Raw genomic sequence first — 21,750 nt, forward strand, 5'->3', positions numbered from 1 at the left:
CAGACTACTCTGTCAAATGTAATACTTGTTATTTATTTACTTTGCTTTGAATTAATCATGCATTAGTTCATATCTTCAAGATCTCAGTGATGTGACTTTATATTTTAAAATGACATTATAGGGTAGACGTGAAAGGTTGCATCTGGCCAGTTTGAACATGAAACTGGTAGGACATTTGAGCCAGATATGGCCAGTTTAAATGCTAAAGGATTAAAGTGTGTGCATATGGGGCTTGGCTAAAATGCACAGCATGTTACTTTTAAGATCAATATTTGTCATTAAACTATTTGACTTATTAAGGACAGAAAGCGTACACAGGTGGTTTTTTTTGGTATGAGTAACTAAAGTCCATGAATGTGAAATGCTAGAAATGAGACTTCATCAGAAATAACCATTAATTGTGATAGCTTAGCCCTAGGTCAGTGTTGACCAAGTAGATTTATGATCAAATATGTTCTATCTGCAATCATCACATCTTTTTTTCAGACTTTACATTCATAGCTACATTATGCAGTCTGCTATCATTAGTAGGTGGAATTACCACACACAGGATTCCTTGTTGCTTTGCTAATTGTTACTGAGAATGATACCAACTGCTCTGTGTGTGTACATTATATAAAAGTGGTTATTGAGAAAGGGAAGGATAAAATATAAAGTTGATGAGGTTATGTAGGGGTGGCCAGGGCTATCCATGTTATATGAGGAATATGGGTGGAAGTAAAGGATAAGAGGACATAAAAGGGAATATGGAATTAACATTGGAACTCCTTCCCTCTGTGTCAGCCCCAAACCCTCAGACTGGCAACTATCCATGCCAACACAATGAAATGCAGGCCCACTGAGATTGTAGAGATAAGATAGAAGGGATCCTCAGCCAAACTCTTCATAGGGGCAAAAAACAGCAATTTAGATTCTTCAGTAAGATTGGTTGGGGTAGGCATACTATTAGCTGAGAAATGGATAAAGAATGTGTGTGTGGTTACATGGTTGAGATATTCGCTTTTCTACCATGTAGTTTCTAGTTCAATTTCAACCATATGGCACTTAGGACCAGTGTCTTCTGCCAAATCCTTGTGGGTGATTTGGTGGACAGAATCCAAAAGAAGACAATCATCATCATCATTTAACATTGTCTTCCATACTGACGTGGATTAGATGACTTGACTGGGGCTAGTAAGCCTGAGAGCTGCACCAGACTCTAGTCACCTACTTTGGCTTGATTTCTATGGTTGGATGCCCTTCCTAATGTCAACCACTTGCCAAAGTGTGCTGGGTGTCTCTTTGTGTCACCAGTACAAGTCCCTTTTATGTGTCACCAGCATGGGTGCCTTTTATGTGTCACTGACATTGGTCATGACTACAATTTCACTTACCTTGACATTTCTTAATAACAGCAAATTGCTAGATATCTTGGTCACCTGTCATCACCTACATGAAATCCAACAACTGAAGATAATATTTCAGCACCTCATCACATCTTCCTGGGTCTATCCTTTCTGCAGGTTCTCTCCACAATTAGAGATCAACATTTATTTATGCAGATGTCCTCATCCATATGCATCATATGACCCAACCAGTGCAGTCATCTCTCTTGCACACTACATCTGATGCCTCTTACACCCAATTTTTCTCTTGAAACACACTCTGTCGTACATTCACACTGACATTTTACATCCAGTGAAGCATGCTAGTTTCATTTCTTTCAAGCTTTTGCATGTCCTCTACAGTCACAGCCCATGTTTCACTGCCATGTAGCATGACACTTCGTACACAAGCATCATACAATTTGCCTTTTACTCTGGAGGTGGGGCCCTTTGTTATTACCAAAGACAGAAGCTTGCTGAACTTTGCCCAGCTCACTCTTATTCTAGCAGCTACATTTTCAGAGTATCATTAGTTACAAAACACGTCGTATTGTTTTAATCTTCAAATGATGTAACCCCACTAGTGTATGTATGTACATTTGTACTTATATATACACATGTATATGTAGGTGTGGTTAGATGTTTGCTTCCCAATCACATGGATTTGAGTTCAGTCTCACTGTGTGGCACCTTGGGCAAGTGTCTTCAACTATAGCCCCATGCTGACCAAAGAATTGTGAGTGGGTTTGGTAGATTGAAACTAAAAGAAGACTGTTTTGTGTGTGTGTGTGTGTGTGTGTGTGTGTGTGTGGTGTGTGTGTGTGTGTGTGTGTGTGTGTGTTCTTGCCTTGACATCATGTGATAGCTGGAAAATGATTGTCAGTCATGTTTGGCCATGTGGAAATACTGCCTTGCTTGGAAATATATGATTATTGACAACATGAAGGGTATCTCGCCATAGAAAACCTATCTCAATAAGCTCCATCCCACCCATGCAAGCATGGAAAAGTGGACATTAAAATGATGATGATGATGAAGATGATGATGATGATGATGGTGGCGGCGGCGCGCATATTTAAATATATTAATAAATATAAATGTAAGCTGACTTTTTAATGAGTTTTAAATAATGCATAAGTAGATGGTGCAGATGACCAAATACCTGTTGCATAATGAATTTGATTTTTTTCCTCTACCCCATCCTTACTCTATTATTCTCTATTATGCCTTTGCAACAACCATTTTCACTACAAACTGGGTCAGTTAACAGCTGCCACTTCTTGTGATCCTTTAAGAAAATTGAATGATTTCATTTTTTTTCCTTATTCTTATTGTTAACTATTCCTGCTGTCTATTACCTATGTCAGTCTGACATGATGTATGGTTTATATTGTATACACAATATGGAATTCCTACCTACTCCTTGGTGAAGTTCTGTAATTTTCTCTGCTGACAAAAAGTTTTTGTTTGCTAGGTTTTGAGTCTCTTGAACTGAGCCCTGCTTCCTTGTTAGGACCTTTTCTTCTACTTCTGTTGATTCACCAGGGATAGATGTTTAAAATCTTAGCTCTGGTGTACATTTACTTCTGTAAAGTTTTCATTAAACTCATTAGTAATTCTCACTAGGATGTTAAATGATGGTGATGATGATGTCTGCCTCTCCTCCTCTCTATTCCTGACTATTCAGCCCTTCCCTTCCTCTGTGTGTGTGTGTGTGTGTATTGCTATATGGAACCTTGGGCAATATTGCCTTCTACAATATTGTCTCAGGCCTTCAAAAGCCTAGTGAGTGGATTTATTTATTATTTATGTGCCCTTTTCAAGCCTAGCCAGGCTCATGGACCCGGTTTCTCGGTTTCTGTGGCGTATGTGCTCCCTCCAGCTGGATGGGACGCCAGTCCATCACAGCGTTACACAAGAAACAAGAAGAGAGAGTGAGAGAAAGTTGGGGCAAAAGAGTACAACAGGGGTCGCCACCACCCCTTGCCGGAGCCTCGTGGAACTTTTAGGTGTTTTCGCTCAATAAACATACGCAACGCCCGGTCTGGGAATCGAAACCGTGATCCTCCGACCGCTAGTGAGTGGATTTGGTAGATAGAAACTATGTATATGTACACACACACACACACACCTCTGTCTTTTTATCTACTTGTGTGTGTATATACATGTGCATATGTGTTAACAATCACAGGATCATTGTAAACCAGTGTCCATCTTGCAAGTGGTGTTATTCATTTCTAATTTTTTTATGAAAGCCTGTCCAGCTATTGGAAAATAGTATCTTGCTTAGAAATAGGTGGAAGCTAGCAATCAGGAAAGGTAGCCAGCTGTAGAAAATCTGCCTTAACCAATTCTCTGACCTGTGCAAGAATGAAAATGTAGGCCTAAAACAATGGTAGTGGTGGTGGTGGTACTGCTGCTGCTGTCACCACCACCACTGCCTTCTTTTGACATTATATGATAGTTTTAAAGAGTGTGTTTTCAGTCTTCCATGAAAATATATCTGGCCATGAAGAAATATTACTTTCTTGGAGAAAAAGGCGAGGGTTTGCATGACAGGAAGGGCATCTGGTCATAAAAAATCTTGCTCAACAAATTCCATCTGGCCTATGCGAGCATGGGAAAGTGGATGCTAAAACAATGATTAGGAGAGAAGGAGAGGTAGAGTTGAGTATACTGACCAATATTGGGAGATAATTAAAAATAACGAAAACTACCTCTACCGTTCCTCTCCTCTTTATCAATATTGGAGAGCTAAAAAATAGAAAAATAAAAGACTCCTTGTGTGATTTGGTGAGGATAAGCTGTTAATAAAGCAAGCCAACTTCATTGAACAAAGAACACAGTCCTTGCAACAAGTAGATTTAGTTAGTCGCTCATTTGCTTTTTCATAAATTAATTAAGAGACAAGTGTCATGACATTTGACAATATTGATGTTCAGTTTGAAGAAAGTTAGACCTTGGAAGGATTTCCTGAGATTTATGATTCTGGTGAGGAAGAAAAAATGGAAAAGGTGTTTTGTGCAGAGTCTAGGGCAGGGAGGATGTAACATGTCTAACAACAGATGATACTGAAAAGAGAAGCAGCACATTTTTGAGCTAGAGTTTAAAAATGTGTTGGTAATTGAATCTTGCCTATTAATCAAATTGCCCTTTAGAATGCTATCTATGTGCAACAACAATATATGCAGTTTTCCTGAGTGGGTCTTAATAGAGATAATATAGAGAGTCAGCAAGATTGAAATAGTCTGTGGTCCTAAAGAGAACTTTCTGGCTCTAAAATTCTAAAAGATTAAATTCTCAGATCTATTTTTTCAATGTGTTCTTTTCAAGTATCATTATTTACAAAATTTAAATAATTAAAGAAAAAGAAATTAACTGCACAAATGATTTGTGTATTTTCTTTTCTTTTTATGTAGGAGAAAAATCCATTTTTAGAACACTTGCATCAGTTTGACCAAGTCCTGTCATGTGATGACGTGAAAGAAGCTTTACAACAAACACGAGTGCCATCTTTAGGCCTGGATGGTAGTGGCGCTATGTCTGCTGTTGTCTATGCTATAGATGACGGCCGTAGCAATGTGGACACCAACTTGATTTTGTTCTCCCAGCACCAAAGTAACATTGGCATTGCTGATGGTGATCTTGGTTATGGAGAGGAGGCAGGGAACAAACCAAACAATGACAGCCCTGCAGCAGCTGTGGGGAGTGTTAACAGCAACAGCAACAATAACAATGATGACAGCCACAGTGCTACCAACAAGGTGGAACTATTTGCAGATGATCAGAGCATGAACCTTCAACACCTTGATGCACTATCTGGCCATACTTCACCAGAAATTAACCAAATCTATGATCCTTGCATCAGTAGTAGCAGGGTGAGTCACTTAGCATTACTGTCATAATTTAGTGCTATTCTTTTCATTGATGTCACAGAAGTGCATATTGTGTTTTAACTCCTTTAAATTTCATCATTTAGTTATTGTTGCATTTTTTTTTGTTTTCTATTCATATTTTTTTAAGAAAATTAATCAGTTAATTTGATCATCACCTCCATCATCATTTCTCTATGTTAGTACAGATTAAATTAATTTGTATTAATTTGTGAGATTAAGTATTGGATCAAGTATGTTATACAGTTTGAGATTGGCATTCACATTTGCTATATTTCCTAAGATAGAAATACAAAGAAAACTGCGGTCCAATACAAAGAAAACTGAGTCGAACAGTATGTTATACACTGCCAAGAAATACAGTGCAATGGCTACTGTGTGATTTGAACTCCAGATGTAAATTTTACTGTCACTTATATTTTTTCTTTGCCTGTCAACATCTTTTCAAATATTTTACTTTCACCTTTCCATTACTGACTCACCAAATGTGAGGAATTGTATAGGTATAGGCATGGCTGTGTGGTTGAGAAGTTTGTTCCTAACCATATAGATCTGCATTCAGTTCCACCATGAGGTACTTCAGGCATCTACTATAATCCAGGGCTGACCAAAACCTTGTGAATGGATTTGATAGATGGAAATTGAAAAGACCTACTATGTGTGTGTGTGTGTGTGTGTGTGTGTGTGTGTGTGTGTGTGTGTGTGCATGTGCGTGCATGCATGCATGCACATATATACATTGTGTGTGTGCATGCATGTGCATACATACATTGTGTGTGTGCGTGCATGCTCACACATATGCATGTGTATATACACCTGTCTTGACATCAGGTGAGGGTTGGTAACAGGAAGGACACCCAACTGTAGAAAACCTGCCTCAACAAATTCCATCTTGCCCATGCAAGCATGGAAAAGTGTACTTTAAATAATGAGGATGTATGTTACATAGTTGTTGCTGATAGTGAGGATCATGTTACTTGAAATGACTCACCCGGGGATTGAAGGATTAACATTCTTGGAACTCACTGACATTTACACTCATCAGTAAATGATCTGTTAACACCACGTCTATCTTTTGCAATGACACTCGCTTCTTCCGGTTGCCCTACACTCTCCCACTTTTTCTCTCTCTCTGCTCTTCCACTTTTCTGAATGTATGCCACTCTATCCATCACATATGCATATCTAATCTTATATGTTATGTATTATTGTCAGTAAGTAAATTAGCAGTGTGCAAGGTCCCCAATTACACCAGTGATATATAAAATTGTCCTCTCCTTGAATCTGGGTCTTTGTAGGATTACCAAAAGGTCTATGTTATGTTTCAAAGTATAATATCAAAGAAAAACTGCTAAAGCTTTGATTGTAATATTTCTCTATATACAGTCCAGACAGTGACAGTAATTGTGGGTCTCAATGTTCGTTTCTTAATTCATGGCAAAACAGATTGAGTTAATGTGGAGAGTTTGTTACAGAGGACTGCTCCACACTATTTTCGAAAATGCTTACTACTGCTATTCTAGGTCCTTTCTCTTATGGCAATGGCATTATGGCTGGCGGTATTTGATTTTCAAGAAGCTATGTGCTTCTCTTTTGGTTGGATTAAAATTCTATCTTTATTTTAATGTAATCATGTCCATGATGTCACACTCCCATTCAGTCTTAGAAATATATTATCTAGATTGTTAGAGAATATAATATGTTAAGGATTATTTATATAGTCAGGAAAAAACAAACAAACAAAAAGTTACCTGTAAAAGAACAACAAAAAGCCTGAAATGAAAGTGAAATGTAGTTATTTAAACCATAGGATGTGTGAGGTGACTGATTATATTAATGATATATTGCTTTCAATTTTAATGACATGTGTGAATATTTGAATTTTGATTGCTCAAAATAGAGGCCTTATTGTATGGTGAACATTTAAATTACATTTTGTTGGTAACCCAAGATGCCAATAATAAGCATAATGTAAGCAAGTATGACAACCATAGTTACTAATAGCATGCTAATATTGGTTTACTTCTTTGTTCAATCTCATTTAGATTTACTAACAATTAATCTTTCTCTTTGTAGGATGATTTCAGGGGTCTGGCTTCTGTTGCTGTTACTGATCATGCATATGCTATCCCAGCTAACCGAGAACCAAGGGATCCATCATATCCTTTAATGAGCAGTAAAAGTGTTCAAACTCCATTTGAACAGTCTGACTATGAGCAGTTATGTATCTCCAATCAGGAGGAGGAAGATGCTTCCACGAACCTCTCTGATGTTGCTGCTGTTCAGTCCAGTCCTGTGAAAGAGAATGATATTGATGATGATACAAATAACAAACCAAAGAGACGTCAACCTCAGCAGCAACAGAAAAAGAGCAGTCCTGTTGTTACTCCAACAAACATTCGGTAAATTTCCATTTGTTGAACTTTTGGTTTGTAATGTTCTCTTTATTTTTCCATTTGAACATGATATACTTGCAAACTTGGACATTTGTGGTAGTCTTTCCAAAAATAGTTTTAAAACATTTTGATGCTCCTTATTTTGCTCATCACTCAACTGTGAAATTGGACTAGAATTCATTTGATATTGTATAGTTAAACTAACTTCAGTAGATATGTGCCTTTATAAGAACATAACACAACAGATGCCATATAATTGGACTTATAATCACGTATGATCAGTATTATTGTTAATCTTCATTAAACCATTTCCTGGATGCCCAATAAATAAATGAAAACTTCAGATAAGATGAGGTGGAATCATTATCATATTGTTTTGCAGCTAGGATTATTGTGTGTACTGTTCTAAATCAAAATCTGTGGGACTGTAGGCAGATACTGTTATCTTGGCACCCAAAGTGTAAAAGGTAATAATTTACGTGGACCAAGATTGTTACATGAAAAAAAAAAAAAAAAAAAAAAGTATAAGTGTTACAACTTGTACATTTAATTCCCTGTAGTATCTGCCATTATATCTGTTGAGGGAATATAAGTCTTTCAAAAAGTCAAGTGTGTGGGCTTTGATGTAGTCAAGAAATTTACTTTGCAATCATATCTTGCCAAGATTGGTCCCATTAAATATCAACTAAAGTGTTTTCTACTGTGGTCTTGGTCTGACCTGATCCTTGTGAATGAAATAGGGTAGGTGGAAACTGTGTGGAAGCCTATCTGATAGAGTGCACTTAGTCTTAAATTTGTAGACTTAATCTATCACCCAGTTCAACTCCACACTTTGTTTCTTGGGTGTCTTTACTGGAATCCAGTCTGTTGTAAGCAATCACACTAGATGTCTAGTCTAAGAATAGATCAATAGCTTGATGCCTAGCTTTTGACTGCAGTTATCCTTAGGTCATTGTTTCTTCCATCTTTTATATCACAATTCTCAGAAACCCTGTACATTTCCTCCTGCAATTATGCCACATAAAAGCAAAATAGATTGGGACCACTTCACTTTTATCCTTATATCTTGGTGGGAAAGTAACTCTGAATATCATCTATACCTCTAAATTGAAATAATAGCCATGAACAACAAAGCTGTGCCTTGCTTTTTTTTTTTTTTTCTTTGAAAAATCTCTGGTTTTATGTTTATGTAAGATACCTAGGGATGTAAACTTGGCAGCTGAAATTTAAAAAATAATTTTAAAAAATGGAAAAACTGAAATATATCGAATCAAATTTGAATTCTAAGTTTTCATTTAATTTGAAACAAGTTTGATTTAAAAAGTTTTTTCAGTTTTATGTTTTAGTCCCTGTCATCTCATGGATTTAGTTTTTTTAGTCATGAAAAGTGTCAAAGGATACCAATGGATACCATGCTTTTTTTTTCCTGTTATCTAATGCAGGGTTTCTCATGAAAAAATTCTAGTATTCTGCAATATAAGATGATTTTTAATCAAATTTGATAAATATAAATTGTACAAAAAAAGGAAAAAAGTTTTTCACTATTTTCAAAATAATAAATCATAACTTGATTTTTAGACAAATAAATTCTCTCTCTAAAATAATTTTTGCTTCCTTCAATGTGTTATCAAAACAAGGGTGGCAAAGGTTTGTTTGTTCAATATAGGTATGTGTTCCATGGTTTTTGGAGAATTATATAAGGGTTTCATGTTTTTTTTTTATATAAGGATTCTGCAAAAGATTCGTGAATTCAGTCTACCTTGAGTACAGGTACATAAACAAGCTAAATATAACACTTGACAATAAACAGACCACAACATTTGTAATGAAACCTGATGATGAAATGAAGTCAAACTTTATTTTGTCCCATTGGTGTTAATGTTTGTTATATCATATGTATTTATATTTATTATTACTTTACTTTGCAGGCGTTCAACTAGAATAAGTGAAGCCGAACAGAGAGAGATGGCTGAGAAAATCCGTCAGGAGAATCGTCAAAAAGAAAAAGAAGCCCAGGAAGCCATGAAGAAGCAATCAGAAGAAGTTTCACGGGTAGAACAGCAACAGTCAGAAGTTGCTGAAGTTTTGGGAGATGCAGAAGCTAGCAGTGTTGTTGTTACAAAGCCAGATGCTGTAATGGACTTAGTGCAGCCTCTCATTACCTCTACTCCAGTTAAGAGTGACCAGCTAAATACTTCTCTAGATACAATAACAACATCAACGTCAAATACAACATCAACACCAACTGCTGCTACTGCTATAACTACTGGCATCACCTCTATTATTACTACTACTGCAACTACTACTACCGCAACTATAACTGACACTACTGCTGCTACTAGAGGGCGAAGCAGAACTCCAAGAAATAAGGCCAAAATCTTAAATAAGGACACACCAGTTGGTGTTGGTCGAGTGGCTGTTGCTAAGGGGGGTTCAGCTAAAGGAAAAACGACAGCAGTTGCTGGAAGAGTAAGTGTTCCAGAACCCTTCTTACTACTACTATAGTTTTTTATTTAAATTTCCACTTTCTACATATACTTGGGTCTCTTTTTTTAAATAAACTGGGCCATTTGTTTTTTTCTCCTTTACATTTGCATGTAATAATTTCCTTTGCATGATTTAAGTAATAGTTATAGCTAGATAAAGTAATAGCGCATGGGGCTTCCCACTGATGATAGAAGTTTTTTCCCTCATTATCAGATTCCACTCTGTTCCAGACAAATTCACTCTAACTTCTCAATAGCACAATCTACTTCTTTGAGAATAGTTTCTATATTTCTTTAGAATTAACACTTGAAGGAAAATATTCAGTTTTCTTTCACAATCTGTATGTACTATAGGGTCATCATTCTGGGATGGTTCAAGGCTTCTTAGGGCTAGTGCTTTATTGTTAGATACCTTAGGTGTTCATTTTAAAATAGATACACTAAATTGAGCAGTATTTTTTCTTTGTCTAATAAGTAAAAGAAATTGTATAATAGTTTTACTAGTTTCATTACTTGAGCCAACTCAGCACTTATGTCTACCTTTTGTTCTTACTTTTGACTAGTCAGTTGTGTCATAACATTTATAATTACTGTTCTTTCTCCTATTCAGAATTTTTCCTAAATTAAATTAACTCAGACCATGATGATGATGATACGTCCAATCTGCTTACACCCTACTGTTCTGTATTAATCTGTTCTTAGTTTATTCATATTCATCCCGTTGGTTGCTTTACCTTCTATCTTACTCGTCTTCTTAACCATAAAACTGTGCTCATTTTCTTTTTTTTAGCTGGAACATCATGATAGATTATTTAGATAAGATAATGTATACAATGCTCAGGTGCACTACAACTCATCAAAAAGCTAGCCAAAGTGCATGAACAGGACATGGAATGATGCATGGAAAATAGTTAATATTTCTCCGTGTTTGCAATGTGTATCATTATCTCTGACAACAACAGAAGATGCAGTGTCATAGAACATCCTGTTCACATTGCTTTGAACTTTCTAAAATTTCAACTGCATCATTATTTTCTTGATATTAGTTTTAGGGACAATTAGAAATGATCTTAGGAAAAAGAATGTTTCATAGAAATCTCTATATTTTAACCTGTTTAAACAAATTAACTGATAGTATCCAGGGAATTACAAATAGAAGCCTTTTACTTGTAAAGTGTTCTCTTTATTGAAATTCCTATTAATTTGTTGTGTAACTTATTAATATATATATAACTTGTTTTAATTATTTTCAGGGCCGTGCACGTGGCAAGGCAGTTGGGAGTAGTACTTCACGAAAGAAAAAAGGAGATTCTACCACAGTTGACAATGAGAGTAATGGAGAAGTAATAGATGATTCTGTTACAGACTTGGCTTCAGATTCTGAAAAAGACATGTCTGTTGTATCTAAAGCAGAAAGCACTTCAAACTCTGAACAAGCTAACAAATCTGTGTGTGAAACAGCAAGTCGGCCTGTGCGCAAACGCATGAAAAAAGTTATCAGAGACATTCCACTCCAGAAAGAAGTCTCAAAAAAGTCTGGGAAAGCTAGTGTGAAAGGCAAGAACAATACTGGTAAAAATAGTGTGAAGGGCAAGAAAAATATTGGTAAGAAAACGGTTTCCACACCAACAAATCGAAGTGTTAATATTGCAGAAAGTAGTGAGTCGAGTGATGATACAAGTCTTAATCTCTCTAGTATTGTCTCAGCTTCAGCTGATTTGTTATCCGTTTCTGGTCAAATCAGTGAGAATAGTATGTTGCTATCACAGACAAATTCATCAGCAGATGGTTCTCTTCAGTCTCCTGCAAGTAGTGCTTTGTGCAATTTACTACAGCCTCCTGACAAAGATGGGGCACAGACTGTTTCTGATTTATCGGATAGTTTTCCTCTGGCAAAACTTCAAAAAGGCATGTCTCCCATTTCTAAAACAGGAAGCAGTGTTGACAAGTTAGAGCCAACCGCAAGTGAAAAGTCCACTGTGCCTAAGACTCCACGAGGTAGTCGACGTCCTGCTATAAGTCAGACAAAATCCAAGAAAAAGAAAGAAGTACAAAAGGCTGATGACAGCGAAATTATTTTGAAAGGTCTGTCTGTTTCTCAGCAAGAGGAAACAGCAAAGGAAGATGACGAAAAAGATGGTGAGACAGCAAAGGAGAATATTGACGACAGCAAAGATGCTAATGTTAGTGGTAAAGAGCCAACTGAGGAGAGTGATAAAGGCATTCCATTGATGAAAAGCGGGCGGCCTAAGAGACAAGCAAGGATACGTAAAGAAGAGCGAGAGAAAGCAGCAAAGGCTAGTGAACTGGAGGAGCGAGAGAAGAAAAAGCTGAAACGGAAGAGAAAACTACCTGTTAAAGATGTAAACAGTAGTGTAGAAGTAGACAAAACAACTGAAAATGAAGAAGAAGACGAAGAAGAAGAAGAAGAGGAAGAAGATGAAGAAGAAGTGCCTCTATTTCGGTTGAAAAAGATGCAGAACTCTGCTGATGTCAAGGTAAGCTTTACATTAAGGATTTTGTAATTCTTTAGTTTTTAAAACATGCTAATTTCATCTCTTTATAATTACTAAATTACTTTCTTTTGGTTTTACCATTTTACAAAATCCTTTTATTTATTTATTTATTTAGTGTTATTAATAATGCTACTTATAATTTTTGTAACGAGAAGGTAGTGGGTGTAGATGCTGAAGAACCAGATTATGTTTTAGAGTATTTGGCTGTCTCATGCCTCTGAATTCAGTTTCTGTTGGGACTGTGTTTGCCTTTCATTATGTTAGGATCAGTAAAATAAACACCAGTAATATGCTGGAATGACATATTGACTGCCTTATACAAGGGTGTGCTGAAAAGGTCCTGGCTTTGGGTAAAAGAAAATACAGGAGCAGTTAATTATGATTTTATTCAACATATTCCTCTCTCAGATTTGCACACTTGTTCCAGCACTCCTTCAGTTTTTCTAAGCCCTGTAACAGAACTCTGAAGGTTGGGCCTTCAACCAGGCCTTTAAAGATACCCTTAAAGTCAGGAACTTTTCAACTGTATGTGTGTGTTTTGTACATGTGGAAGACGTGTGTGTATGTATCATCATCATCATCATCATCATCGTTTAGCGTCCGCTTTCCATGCTAGCATGGGTTGGACGGGTCAACTGGGGTCTGTGAAGCTGGAAGGCTTCGTCAGGCCCAGTCAGATCTGGCAGTGTTTCTACGGCTGGATGCCCTTCCTAACGCCAACCACTCCGCGAGTGTAGTGGGTGTTTTTTACGTGCCACCTGCACAGCTGCTAGACAGAGCTGGCGAACGGCCACGAACGGATGGTGCTTTTACGTGTCACCGGCACGGGGCCAGGCGATGCTGGCAACGGACACGAACGGATGGTGCTTTTACGTGCCACCGACACGGGGCCAGACAGAGCTGGCAAACGGCCACGAACGGACGGTGCTTTTACGTGTCACCGGCATGGGGGCCAGCCGAGGCTGGCAACGGACACGAACGGATGGTGCTTTTACGTGGCAACGGACAAGGGGCCAGACAGAGCTGGCAAACGGCCACGAACGGATGGTGTTTTTACGTGCCACCGACATGGGGCCAGACAGAGCTGGCAAACGGCCACGAACGGACGGTACTTTTACGTGTCACCGGCACGGGGCCAGGCGAGGCTGGCAATGAACACGAACGGATGGTGCTTTTACGTGCCACCGACACGGGGCCAGGCAGAGCTGGCAAACGGCCACGAGCGAATGGTGCTTTTACGTATCACCGGCACGGGTGCCAGCTGAGGCTGACAGCGGACACGAACGGATGGGTCACTTAACCCCTGCTTTCTGATATATGATTTGATTTTGATTGTTCTCACTGGTCTTGCCGGGTCTTCTCACGCACAGCATACTTCCATAGGTCTCGGTCTCTGGTCATTTCTTTGGTGAGACCTAGAGTTCGAAGGTCATGCTTCACCACCTCGACCCAGGTTTTCCTGGGTCTACCTCTTCCACAGGTCCCCTCAACTGCCAGGGTGTGGCACTTTTTCACACACCTATCTTCATCCATTCTCACCACATGACCATACCAGCGCAATCGTCTCTCTTGCACACAACATCTGATTCCTCTTAGGTCCAACTTTTCTCTCAAGGTACTTACACTCTGTCGACTATGAACACTGACATTACACATCCAACGGAGCATACTAGCTTCATTTCTCGCGAGCTTATGCTTGTCCTCAGCAGTCATGGCCCATGTTTCACTGCCATGTAGCATGGCTGTTCGTACACATGCATCATACAGTCTGCCTTTTACTCTGAGCGAGAGGCCTTTAGTCACCAACAGAGGTAAGAGCTCCCTAAACTTTGCCCAGGCTATTCTTACTCTAGCCGTTACACTTTCAGCACACCCACCCCCACTACTGACTTGGTCACCAAGATAATGGAAGCTATCAACTACTTCTAGTTTTTCCCCCTGGAAAGTGACAGAAGTTGTTTTCTGCAGATTTTCAGAGGTTAATGCTCCCGATCATCTGCCACATACAAAAACCATCTTCCTAGTTAGCCTTCCTATGACATTGCTGCACCTCTTATGTGTCCATAGCTTACACTTGGTGCATCTTATAGAGTTTCTACCTACACCTTATATATATATATCATCATCATCATCATCATCGTTTAGCGTCCGTTTTCCATGCTAGCATGGGTTGGACGGTTCTACTGGGGTCTGTGAAGCCAGAAGGCTTCATCAGGCCCAGTCAAATCTGGCAGTGTTTCTACGGCTGGATGCCCTTCCTAACGCCAACCACTCTGTGAGTGTAGTGGGTGCTTTTTACGTGCCACCCGCACTGGTGCCAGACAGAGCTGGCAAACGGCCACGAACGGATGGTGCTTTTTATGTGCCACCGGCACGAGGGCCAGGCGAGGCTGGCAACGGACACGAAACGGGGTGGTGCTGGCAACGGTCGCGAAACGGAAAGTTCTCTTACATGCCACCCCCACTGGTAACACATCTGCAATTTCCATTGATCGATTTCCATTGATCGATTTCGATTCTGATCCTCACTTGCCTCAACGGGTCTTCACAAGCAGAGTTTCGACATGCCACCGGCACTGGTAGCACATCCGCAATTTCCATTGATCGATTTCGATTCTGATCCTCACTTGCCTCAACACGTCTTCACAAGTAGAGTTTTGTGTCCCAAGAAGGGAAGGTATGCATACGTAGGCTGGCTCCATCCCATGTAGAAGGCCACGGGTTATGGACTCACTTGTCCTGCCGGGTCTTCTCGCGCACAGCACACTTCCAGAGGTCTCGGTCTCTAGTCATTTCCTCAGTGAGACCTAAAGTTCGAAGGTCGTGCTTCACCACCTCGTCCCAGGTTTTCCTGGGTCTGCCTCTTCCACAGGTTCCCTCAACCGCTAGGGTGTGGCACTTTTTCACACAACTATCTTCATCCATTCTCGCCACATGACCATACCAGCGCAAACGTCTCTCTTGCACACCACAACTGATGCTTCTTAGGTCCAGCTTTTCTCTCAAGGTACTTACACTCTGCCGAGTGTGAGTACCGGCATTACACATCCATCGGAGCATACTGGCTTCATTTCTAGCGAGCTTACGCATATCCTCAGCAGTCACGGCCCATGTTTCACTGCCATGTAGCATGGCTGTTCGTACACACGCATCATACAGTCTGCCTTTCACTCTGTGCGAGAGGCCTTTGTCACCAGCAGAGGTAAGAGCTCTCTGAACTTTGCCCAAGCTATTCTTACTCTAGCAGTTACACTTTCAGCACCCCCGCCCCCGCTGCTGACTTGGTCACCTAGGTAACGGAAACTATCAACTATTTCTAGTTTTTCTCCCTGGAAAGTGACGGAAGTTGGTCTCAGAGCATTTTCAGTGTTTATTGTTCCTGAGCATCTGCCACATACAAAAACCATCTTCCTAGTTAGCCTTCCTTTGACATTGCTGCATCTCTTATGTGTCCATAGCTTACACTTGGTGCATCTTATAGAGTTTCTACCTACACCTTTTCTACAGATCGAGCAGGGCCATCTACCTGAAGGTGTTTGTGATTTGTCTACCTTCCTACTGATTACGACTTTGGTTTTAGCTAGATTGACTCTGAGGCCCTTCGATTCTAATCCTTGTTTCCACACCTGAAACTTCTCCTCCAGTTCTGATAGCGACTCAGCAATTAGAGCAAGGTCATCAGCATAGAGGAGCTCCCAAGGGCATCCTGTCTTGAATTCCTCCGTTATTGCCTGGAGGACTATGATAAATAGGAGGGGGCTGAGTACTGAGCCTTGGTGGACTCCTACCTCTACCCAATTCTTCACTGTACTCATTTCCAACCCTCACCCTACTAGCGGCGTCCCTATACATGGCCCCACAGCTCTCACTAACCATTCATCTATCCCTAGTTTCCTCATTGCCCACCTAAGGGATCGGGGGCCTGTTGAAGGCTTTCTCCATGTCAACAAAAGCCAGGTACAGGGGCTTATCTTTGGCTAGGTATTTCTCCTGCAGCTGCCTTACCAGGAATATAGCATCAGTAGTACTTTTCCCTGGCACAAACCCAAACTGCATCTCATCTAAACTAACTCTCTCTCTAATTAGTTGGGCTATGACCCTCTCCGTAACCTTCATCACCTGGTCCAACAGCTTGATACCTCTGTAGTTATTTGTATCTAGGGCATCACCTTTATATATATATAAATTGATGGGACTTGTATATTGTCAAAGGTATGTTTTTGTAGCAGACTAGAATCCTATCTGAGTAGTCTTTTTGTTTTCATGCATGATGTCATATGTCATCAATGAATATTTGTTTACAACACCAATCTTCATACAGATTGAGCAGTGACATGAGTGGTCTGCATTGCATACTAAGTCATTTGCTGATGGATATGTATGTTAATGTGTCTTGGTGTGTGTGTGTATGTGTGCATGCTGTTAATTCCAAGCTTTGAGTAAGATTTGGTAGATAAGTCACATTTGTAAAAAAATTTATTGTGCTTGCTTTTTGAGCGAAAAGTTTTGACTTATCTATGAGTTCATTTTGTTTCATTCATTGGACCACAGCCATGCTAGAGCACTGCTATGAAGGGTTTTAATCAAACAAATCAACCCCAGTACTTATTTTATAAGTCTGGTACTTATTCTGTCAGTCTCTTTTTCTGACCTACTAAGTTACAAGGACATAAACAGACACTAGTTGTCAAACAATAGCGGGAAAACAAACACATATATATATGACAGGCTTCCACACAGTTTCTGCATGCAAAATCCATTTACAAGGTATAGGTTAGCCTGGGGCTATAGTAAAAGAACCCGAAACCACATGGTTGCAAACCAAGCTTTTTAGCCACACAACCATGCCTATATCCTTCTTCACAAAATATTATTGATATTTTTGTAACTAAGTAGATTAGGCTTTAGACTTATGCAAATGTCATGTTGTGTTTCTGGACAAGATAATTTATTCTTCATTTATTATTAAGAAATGAAAATTATTTATTTTTAATCATTCTTGATATTGTTTCTTGTATCATTTAGACTTCTTGTGTGAGCCATGATTTGCAGATCTTGTCATCAGCTTACTTAAAGTATTTAAAAAGAAGTTATTACTATAGTTGATAATATTGATTTTAAGGAAATTTCTTCTATTCATCTGAGTTGTTTCTTTGATAACTTACCTATACGATTTCTTATTCCATATTATTATATACACATATTTCAGGCTGCCAGTTCAGAAGTGCCTGTAACGCCTGCCAAAAAGCTAACAAAAAAAGAAAAGGTAGTGTTTATAATTCACTTTCGAGACAATATGGTGTTTGCATGAAAACATAAATTGAAATAAACTTGTAGCAAGATATCCAGCTTAGTAATGTTCACTATCTACAAACTGTTTTCCTAAAAGTTTAGTGCCAGCACACAAGGAAATTATTGAGAGATTAGAGCACCTCACAAGCATTCCTGTACGATTCCCAACTGGTCACTCCCCTCAACCTTTTATCAATCTTTACAGATGTTGCCTACCTCCCTCTCCCACTTCCCCTGTACACTCATGCAAACCCCTCATACTCCTCACCCATTATTGTCCCTGCTCCCTGAGGTGTCACCAGGACATCTCATCACCATTGTCTTTCTCTTTGGAGATACCTAGAATTCATTCTCTTTTCTCTTAGATGTGAGTAGCTGTGTAGCTCCTCAATAACAAGAACCTTCTCTGCCGTAACCCTTTTTATACTTTGACTCCCATCTAATATACAAAGGCAGCACCTTCCCTCCTTCCCTGGGTTTGTTCACTTGCCAGCTACATGGTGGCCTCACAAGTGCCAAGGCAGAGTTTATTGCAATATCTGCAAATGACCACCCAGGAACCAAAGGATGACTTTGTGCATCCCATAATTTAGAAGCTTTCTTGATTTGTAGATATTAGCCATGCCTTCTTGTCCATTGCCATGAGGACCTCTACTAAGTTTGCAACTAAGATGGCTCTATGAGTAGCACATTTACAAATAAAACAGCCACCTTTTATTTCTACACAACAGTATCTCTCCTGATCTCTACATCTTAAATCCATCTGTCCTGTCATCATGTCCATACAGCTATGGAATATCAAAAATTTTTCCAACCACTCTAATCCAATAAGACAACCAGTCCTGATAGTTTCCCTTCCATTAATCAAATAATGTGCTCAAGAGCTAGAGCCAAATTCCAATCTCCCCTCCCCACTTCCCATGGTGGTATGATAATCTAGTCAGTCCCAAAATGCAACTACTATATCTTCCCTACAATACACACTCCCCAAACTTGCCACAAATACTTCACTTCACAATCTCTCATGATAACCACCCATTCTAGAACATTGTTAAACTTGTACCACACATGTTAGGACCCTGCTTCATAGTCAGAAAACATGTTGTTCAGTTACTAAACCCCTACAAGGCACAAGTGCGACCCATTTAAAAGTCCTGTACCTTGGTTAATGCAGCAGATTGTCTCATCCCTTGAAATCTGCTTTGAGAATTACTGATTTAAACAGTTTTAAGTATTTATTTAGGGTGTTGAAATAGTAAATATCCCAGTATATGTTTTTGATATATAATTTTGTTGATCTTATCTGTTGTTTTCTTTACAGAAGGCAGCTGCTTTACAAGCAAAAGCTGAACAAGAAGAACTGGCTCGCCTTGAAGAGGAAAAAGCGAGACTTGCTGCTGAAGAGAAAGCTCGAGCTGAACAAAAGGCTCGGGCAGAAAAAGAGGCCAAAAAGAGACGGAAACAGCGCAAGTCTGAAGAATCTCTTGACAAAACAATGATAGATTTATTTAAGCCTGATGGAGTGATTGTCCATGAGTCTTCAAAGAAAGAAAATGAAACTGACATTCAAGCTGATGCTGTCTCTCAGACTTTACCTGAGAAATCTTCTGTTTCCACTGCTACACCTTCTAGTCTTCAAAGCAGTAATTCTGCTGCAAAAACTGTTAGCTTTTCTTCTAGTGAACTACAATCTAAAGTTTCAACTACTGGGAATAAAACTGCCATTGCACCTAGCAAACCAGTCCATTCATCTCCCAGCCACCACAAACCATCTGTTGTAAGCTATTCTGTGAATTCCAGTCAAACTGATAGTGAGAAGATGTCTTCTGATAATGGCAAGGACATTCCATCTTCAATAGATGATAAAACAGCACCTTCTTCCAGTATGGATTCGGTTGCTTCAATGACTGTAGATGTAGCTGATAAGTTTGTCTCTGTTAATTTTGATCATACTGAAGAACCAGTCAGAGCTGAAACCTCTTTAGATGAACCAGCACCCGAAAAGCAAATAAGATCTAAAGCTGATTCAGTGCAGTCAGCTTCTACTGAAACTCAATCAGCTACTTCAGTGAAAATGGAAGCTGAGACTACCATGTCAAATGATGCCTTTACTGAAGATATCGATAATAAATCCTTAGCAGTGTCTATTGGCTGCCAAGCAGATGAAGATAGTGGTAAGTAATGGTTAATAAAATTGAGTTTGTACTTTCTTTTCATAGCCTTCGTTATCTATTTATACTTAGCCACTACTGGGCCTTGGAGTGATTCTGAGTAATGAACTTACAGCTGTGAAAATTTCCCTTCAGAAGAGTGCATTACAAGAAGCAGTTTCTGCCTTAGAGTTCATGCACACAGACATTAACTATATATGAAACCCAATATATTTGGTGCATCTATTCCTATAGACCAGGCATTTGTGATGAATGATCATCACAAATGAAAGGATTTGTCTTCCCCAAACTGATGTACTCCTAGATTTATATTCATTGATGTGTTGCTCCATAGATACCATCTAGAAGGGATCATACAATTCACTAATTATTAATACACTAATCTCTAACTTGTCTATGTACTCCGTACTTCTTAGGTCTCTTCTGCTGCCTCTAACAGTAGCAGCAGCAGAAGAGATGAGTAAACTAGTTTACTACTAGTAAACTACCTACAACTTGAAACTTGCCTCCTTTCATCATCTCCTTAGCAATTTGTATCAAATGCTTTCCTCAATCCTTCCTTTTCTGAATTCAAATTCTCCCTGGAACTCACTCGATCATGCTTTTCTTAAAAACATTAAATGTAGACGTTTGAACTGAACAGCAGTCTTATTGCTTCACCCAGGCTGGAAAGGTCTGCAATAGCTATTGGTTGTGCCCCTCTAACCATTAAACAAATATTTAGAAAGAAAAAAGAAAATTAAAATAATTTTTTTTCAGTTTGTTTATCAGTGATGCATAAATTATTTTACAGGTCATCTCACTTGCACATTCACATCACCTACATTTGTCTCGTATAATACACAAATATGTGCTTAGATGTTATTTTCCTTTTGCATTTTAGAATATGAATATGTTAGCTGCACTGAGGAGATGGAAGATGACCGACATCTGCAACCGCGACTTCAAGGAAAAACCTGCACCATATGTAACATGGTGCAAGACAATCAGTAAGTTGGTTTCATTGTACTACAAGCCATAAATCATCATTGTATAGCAATTCAAATACAATTCCTCTTACCACTCCTATCATTTATTAATCCTTTAGCATTCAGATTACTCTGTCTAATGTAATGCTTATTTATTCTTGTTGCTTTGAATTAATCATGCATTGTCTCATAGCTTGATGATATGATTTCTTCTTTCTTGAATGACATTGTTGGGTAGGTGTGAGAGGCCAAATATGACTGATTTGAACATAAAATAAATAGAATATTTGGGCCTGATCTGGTCAATTTAAATGCTAATGGGTCAAGAGGGTGTTAGATGACCAAAATGATAGATTGTTATATTGTGTGGTTTTGACCTTGGCATAGTCTTGTGACCTTGACCAAAGTACTTGGCTTTCAAATTACCCAATCCACTTGGTTATAAATTGATACAGCGGGAGATACAACGCATCACTGTAAGAAGTCATGGTAATGTATAACCAGCACACGTTTCATTAGATTGCAATCCTGTGCTCCGATGCTTCCACGGGGTTACTTGGAGAGAGAAGAATTCCATTATTTGACTTGCAACAATTCACAATAAATGTTTGGTTGTGATCCCTGTAATTTAATGGATTGGGGAACTCACTTCACATTTAGTAAG

The 21,750-nt window shown here is 38.9% G+C and overlaps 1 protein-coding gene across 3 annotated transcripts in view; it reads left to right on the plus strand.

The window, feature by feature from the left end:
• The window catches only part of LOC115209531 (platelet binding protein GspB), a 198,199-nt gene that overhangs the window by 143,396 nt on the left and 33,053 nt on the right, over positions 1-21,750 (plus strand). For 2 of the 3 annotated variants that reach the window (XM_029777962.2, XM_036501084.1), the window contains exons 3-9: positions 4,784-5,242; positions 7,334-7,659; positions 9,582-10,122; positions 11,393-12,637; positions 17,865-17,921; positions 19,269-20,121; positions 21,002-21,107. In XM_029777962.2, coding sequence (XP_029633822.1) covers positions 4,784-5,242; positions 7,334-7,659; positions 9,582-10,122; positions 11,393-12,637; positions 17,865-17,921; positions 19,269-20,121; positions 21,002-21,107 — 3,587 coding nt within the window. The remainder of the gene's footprint in view (positions 1-4,783; positions 5,243-7,333; positions 7,660-9,581; positions 10,123-11,392; positions 12,638-17,864; positions 17,922-19,268; positions 20,122-21,001; positions 21,108-21,750) is intronic. The other variant, XM_036501086.1, reaches the window with a different exon arrangement.

Source organism: Octopus sinensis, linkage group LG3, assembly GCF_006345805.1.
Source record: "Octopus sinensis linkage group LG3, ASM634580v1, whole genome shotgun sequence".
NCBI lineage: Eukaryota > Metazoa > Mollusca > Cephalopoda > Octopoda > Octopodidae > Octopus > Octopus sinensis.